The sequence below is a fragment of the Cyprinodon variegatus genome, unplaced genomic scaffold, assembly GCF_000732505.1.
Source record: "Cyprinodon variegatus isolate N-32 unplaced genomic scaffold, C_variegatus-1.0 Scaffold1146, whole genome shotgun sequence".
NCBI lineage: Eukaryota > Metazoa > Chordata > Actinopteri > Cyprinodontiformes > Cyprinodontidae > Cyprinodon > Cyprinodon variegatus.
In genome coordinates, this window is record NW_015151599.1 from 109,235 (window position 1) to 115,527 (window position 6,293).

The 6,293-nt window shown below is 38.4% G+C and overlaps 1 protein-coding gene across 1 annotated transcript in view; it reads right to left on the bottom strand.

Moving 5' to 3' along the window:
* Positions 1 to 6,293, bottom strand: part of LOC107101745 (ras-specific guanine nucleotide-releasing factor 2-like) — a 98,410-nt gene that overhangs the window by 61,956 nt on the left and 30,161 nt on the right. Inside the window, exons 3-5 of the mRNA XM_015400776.1 lie at positions 2,797 to 2,944; positions 2,458 to 2,547; positions 2,114 to 2,367 (exon numbers count right to left, since the gene is read on the bottom strand). Coding sequence (XP_015256262.1) covers positions 2,114 to 2,367; positions 2,458 to 2,547; positions 2,797 to 2,944 — 492 coding nt within the window. The remainder of the gene's footprint in view (positions 1 to 2,113; positions 2,368 to 2,457; positions 2,548 to 2,796; positions 2,945 to 6,293) is intronic.

A 6,293-nucleotide genomic window follows, 5' to 3' on the forward strand; every position in this document is an offset into this window, starting at 1 on the left:
CTGTGTGGAAATCTAAAAAAAATAGAATCAATATAAATAGTGTTACTCTGTCTTTATCCTATTTCTAGAAGTAGAAGTCAATTAAATAGAACTATTTTTACGTGGAAAACAAAAAATAGCAATAGCAATTGGGGCCAGTTTCATTCCTTTTGAAACTGAAAGAAAAAAATGAAACAGAAAAATAATTTTAACAATGCAAAAAACAAGAAAAAGATTTTAAACAAAAAAAAAAGTGAAACCAAAAACACATCTGTCTAAAACTACTGTTCAGATCCAAGTTTGTTTTTCATCGCTGTGGACTCTTGTTTTTGACAATCCTATCAAATGCTTCACTTGCACTTACTGTACCTTTGGATCTGCTTGTAGTCCAGGTTTGGGTATATTACCAAATAAATTGATCCGTTTATGGTTCTCCCCTTTTGGATCTTTCGTTTCTTTTCTATTTTATGTATATGTATGCAGTCTTTAGTTGCTCTCTGTTGCCCCCTTGTGCCTGTTTGCTAATTAACCTGGTCTTTAACTCAGGGCCACTTTTTTGTTCTGACATTAAGCTGTGGTCCAACACTGTACTAATGTTACTTATTTGGGATCAATTTTGTAGATAAGATATATATTGTTTCATTTGCATTACTCTAAGGACACTCATGGTGATTTAACACCTAGAGCAGAGGTCACGGATTAGTGGACCGCAGTCCGGATACGGACCCGCCTGCTAGCTAATCCAGTCCGAACCTGATTTAAAACATATAAATTACCGCATGTTTTCCAACGACATTGCATAATTTCACTTGCACCCCTTCTCCTGTTAATACGGTAAAGCCCTCCAGAGCGTCCGGCTCCAGGCTGCACGTGATACAAATGAACCAATGAGCTGCTGTCAGTCTGGGTTGCTGCTGCTGCTACTTTTAGACACAGCAGGCAAACCTGTGGCAAGCCGGGCGATGGGAAAGAAGGAGAAGATGATGAGAAAAAGAGAGCAGAGAAAGTGTGGACTGCTGGAAGAACTGTGGTGAACTGGTGAAAGAAAAGTGAAATGGTGCTCAAAGATGACCCTGAACATTTAGAGGATGTTTGGCTCAACCTTCTGCTGTGAAGCAGGATTCTCCACCATGAACAGAATCAAAAATAAATATGGATCCAGGCTCAGAATGAGCTCCTTGATATGTGCTTTAGAATGGCTTAGTCTCCATTCAAACCCAGGTTTAAAGCCTTGCAGGGCAGCATAAAGCCCACTGCCAACATTAAGACAGAAAAAAGATTAATAAATAAATAAACTTTCAGTTCAGGTGTTTTATAAAATATTTGAATCAGGAAATTGTCTATATACCAAACTGAACGATTGTTGTTCTCTACTTCAAAAAACACTTTGGCTTTCCTAAGATTATTATTATTTTTTTTTATTTAATGAATAAAACAGATGCATAAACACTTCATTTTATTTCTGTGTTTAATTCTGCTTAAAGTAACAGATTATAATTAAAAACATCTCAGGACCTTTACTGGTGGATGATTTTAATTATTCGGACCCCGCTGATTTTTAGTTGGTTACCCCTGGCTTAGAGTGTTGTAACTTCTTTACTGGAATAAACAATGTTTGGTTCGTATGCAAACATCTCTTGTCACGTTTAAATTAATTTGTATCTTACGGTACTTTTTCTATTCTTACAATATGAGAGATTTGTTTGTTTAAAAATAAAAAGACAGTTTCTAAATAACTTCTGCATACTATTTTGTATTTAAGTCCTAAAAAAGAAGCAAGGCTTTATTTTAAATTGAGCATTGATATTGTTTTTGTGATTCCTTCACATAATCATGTTTCTCTGATCAAAACTATTTATGATGGAAATTAATTGAACTTGAACCTAAAAGGTTTTTGATGTATTGTGATGTTTTTTCATTAGACTGGCAGAAATCAGCTTCCATAACTTCTTTCATGGCCCATTTATTTATCTCTTTCAAGGGCCATCCCCTATTATATATTTCATTATGTATTTTGTCCCTCTATATAACACAGAAATGATTGTAAAAACCAATTTGTGACTCCTCAGTCTGTGTTTCCGAACCCCCCAGGGGGCCCCTGACCCCTTCTTTTGGAGTAAGATGGGTTTTTTACCTATTGAGGAAGATGCTGCTGACGTCGTCGTGGCTTATGGGGGGTTTCTTGGAGCTGGCAGCCATGCGCAGAGGTCTGAGGAAGCAGTTCACCAGAATGGAGAGCTGGTGGACGTACTCCGTCTCTGCTTCCACCATGTTAAACACAATCTGGTTCCTCTTCCTCATGCTCTCTGCGTGTGGCGAGCAGATATAGTCTTGGACGATGATCTTCCACTTCCTCCTGCACAGCCAACCACGCATAAAACTCTGCACCTGCAATGGTCACACAATTCATGGGCCTCTGTAATCTTATTTTCTTTTTTTTTAATTCCTTCATATCGCAGCAGAGTGACAATGCTTTACCTTTTTAATCTTTTTGATATCTGGGTCCTCTTCTTCTTGGTTGTTCTGATAAGGCAGCATCCTCTCCTTGGCTTTGTTCAGCACCACAATCTACAACAACAACAGTTTGTATGTGGATGCACTGGTGCAAAGAATCAAATATTCATGAAACCCCTTACAACAAAAATAAACATCTAGATAGGGAAGTAACGGTTCTTAGAATCATTGGAGGCCTGCTGTGTTTTAATTCAACAGAAGTGTCTTTTCATCAGGCCTGGGGCATTTTGCCTGCTTTGATCTCAACGTGCTCCATCTGAGCGCGGTTTGTGCACACGCAGATGTGGATGCACTCATGCATACCTCCGCTTTGAGCCTCTCGATCTCCGTGTCCTGGTCCTCCAGTTGAGTGCGAAGCTGATTGGCTGCGATCTTTTCAGTCTCCAAGATCTGGACCAGGTGGATGTACTTCTGCATGAGGATCTCGCGCTCGATCATGATGTCAGAGTAGCTGACAGGAGGGGAAGTGGGAAAAAGGTGGAAAAAAATACAAATCTGGATAAGTAATTTTCTTTTAAAATAAGTGCATTTTTTTCCTTACACTGAGGAGGTAAAAGAGACACTTTGCCAATGGAACAAGACAATTTACATTTAAAAGAAGAAGAAAAGAATTTCATTGTCTTATTTCAAGTGTATATTATCTAAGTACCTTATTTTAAGGGTAAAAATACTCATTCCATTGGCAAATCTTATTTACCTACTCAAATTTAGAAAAAATATACTTAATTTAGGCCTTTTTTTTTTTTTACATATTTCTTACATTTTTACAGTGTGGGTGACCCCCCCGGTGCGTTTCATATCCACTTCTAAGGTAAAGATAAAGAGAGGCATGTACAGAGAGCAGGGCTGAGAGTAAAAAGAGGTCGAGTGGGGAGATCAAGTTGGTGATGTAACCAACGTGATAATACAGCAGTAGTGTGACCTAAATGTGAACCGCTGCGAGCACTAAGCATCCAGACACGCTCGCTGGCTTGGATGTGGTAACTGTGTCAAATGTGCTTTATCAGCACATAAAAAAAGAAAAGAATCTCAGCTTTATGTGTTAATAATAAAGCTGAATGATAAATTACTTAAATCGCGACAAGGGAAAACGATTAAGTACATATTGCACTAATATAAAGGCATTCAAACCATTTAATAAATGTAATTGTCACAAATTAAGATTTCTTTCTTTTTTTAAACCATGATTTTAAGAAGAAAGTGAGCGACTGGCCACCCCCTAAAAATAGAATAGAATTGATACATAGAATACATAGAATTACTTCCCTACTCCCTATTGATACATATAAGTTTATTTAATTGTGAATTTTAAAATTTTAGGGAATATTTGAATCAAAGATTAGATAAAAGGAGCCTAGGCGGTAGTTCAACAGAATAAACTGATAACTCGCCTTCATCCAGCTGCGACACAGCCAATCAGCTTTGAACCACGCCTCAATGAAAGCCAATCAGCATCCAAACATCATCTTAAAAGGCCTCTGATCTGCAACTTGTCTGCTACCTAGTGTGCAGGCGGTGGTTGCACTGTGTGACTTCATTAAGCTGACCCTGTTTTAACCCACCTCCAGCTCCTCCTCCACCATCGTAGCTAAAGCTTCATCAGAGCGTTATTCCTCCTGGACTCTTACTGCATTCTGCATCTCATTTCAACCGGTCGGGCAGAAGACCGCCATGTTGAGCCTGGTTCTGCCAAATGTTTCTTCCCAATGGGGAGCTTTTCCTCTCCACTGTCGCTTCATGCTTGCTCATCATGGACAGGTTCTCTCAACCCGTGTTATCCAAGCTGGACTTCAGCTCACACAGTCCACTGGATCTCCCCATCAACATACTGCTAATCAGCAGTCTCCAGACTGACCAACTTCATCTATCTCCACTCCACCACCAGTTTCAGGCCTGGGAGGGGGTCTACTCCTGTTCATGCATATCAAATCAAAATTCAGCGCTAAGTTTCCTGCTGAGGTCTGAGCGGCAAATACTAAACTAATTAGACTTCTTCTAATTGTCTTTTCTCTCCGTGTGAGTTTTTCAGATTAAAATAAATGAATACTACTTTTTTATGATATATTTTGGCAGTTCATATCCCTTAGGAATCACATCTAAATTGATTGTGAAAACCATCTTGCCTACCCCTGCTTTACAGTACGCTTGGTGTTTCCTCGAGCCTTTAATTAACATTACAAAAAATATATATATTAAAAAAAGTATGATTGTAGGAGTAAAAAAATCACCTGTGTTCCAAACCAGATGATGGTTTTATCCGCATGGATAGCAAGCAGCATGGCAGCCATATAGATTTTCATCTCTTTGTGAAACCGATTCCTACAGAGCACAACAATTGGCTCCAGTGATACTTGTAAAGTTCCACAGGGATCAGTGCTAGAGACAATGTTCTTTACTATATAGTATAAACAACCATCTCTCTGTAAGCAAAGCCAAAAATGACACTAAAGTTGCCTTCTTGTAAAGGGTGTCCAATGTGAACTAAACTATGCAGAACTGAGCTTCTCCAAAAGGTGAGGCATGTTGAGTTTTATCCCTCTACTATCTGTGAACTGAATAGGCCCTTCAGATGAAGAGTGCAAAGTTTTTAAACAGCAACTCTTGACTGCAGTAGTTTATTTGAATGTCTTTTCAAGTTACCAAGTCCTACATAACTGTGAATCTTCAAAGACTTGCATCCCCGACCGATGACAGGCTATTTGTACCTGTTCTTCTCCCTTCTGTGTTGGATTTTGAACAATAATGACATGGTGTCAAACTGCATTCATTTCAAGTGTGTGGGAGAATGGCGGACCAGAGGACTAGTATTAGGCACACAGAGATAAGACAACTGTGCTAGACAGGAGTCAAACCTTGATTCTTCTGACCTGTAGTCAGATCAGATCCATTTAGCCATTTGAGTCGGAAAATGGACCCTTGAGAGGGCTGAACTCTTAACCTTCAGTTTATGAGACTGCCTACTGCACCAACAGGACCTGCTAGGTCCACCAGTGTTATGAGAGCTGGAACTCAGAGTGTACACAGAGGATTGTGGGTTCAAGTCCCTTCTGAGTTGTTTGCAAGCAGAGTGGTGCAGCAAAGGTGCGCTTAGCCCGTAACCCAGATGTCAGTTGAATGAAACCAGCCTCTTATATAAACACTGACTTGTACAATAAAGGGTGCTGGGTTCGGGTTAGACTTAGATTTATTTTGTATACACAAGTGTAGACAACGAATCTTTTCTTTATATCAATGCTGGTTACATTGCATGTTTGCATAGCATTGATGTTTTCTTTTATTTAAATGCAAAAATGATGACATTAAGAAGTAGCCTAAGTTTGGGAGGGCCAATTGAATTTTAATTTTACACCAAACCACACTAGTGCATTCACTTGTTTAAGTGGACGTTATCAGTTAGTTGGGTCAAACTAATGTTAATAAACCATTAATCCACAAATAATCGTAAATGTAATCATTTGTTTAAATCTATAGCAGGGACATAAATAGCAGGATTAAATGGCCAATTGAATTAAAATTGTCACGTTCTGCCAGTCGGGATATTCTGATCACTTCATCACAATTAGAACAAAATTGCATTCAAATTATTGTTTTAAAGATTTTTTAATTTAGACAGATGTGCAAATTGCCTCTGGAGCTAGTTAAAAAAGTGGAAATTTTAATTTTAATATTCCACATGCATTTCATATATCTCATTTAAAAGCTAAGACCTTCTAGTTTAGATAGATAGATAGATAGATAGATAGATAGATATATGATAGATAGATAGATATATGATAGATAGATAGATAGATAGATAGATA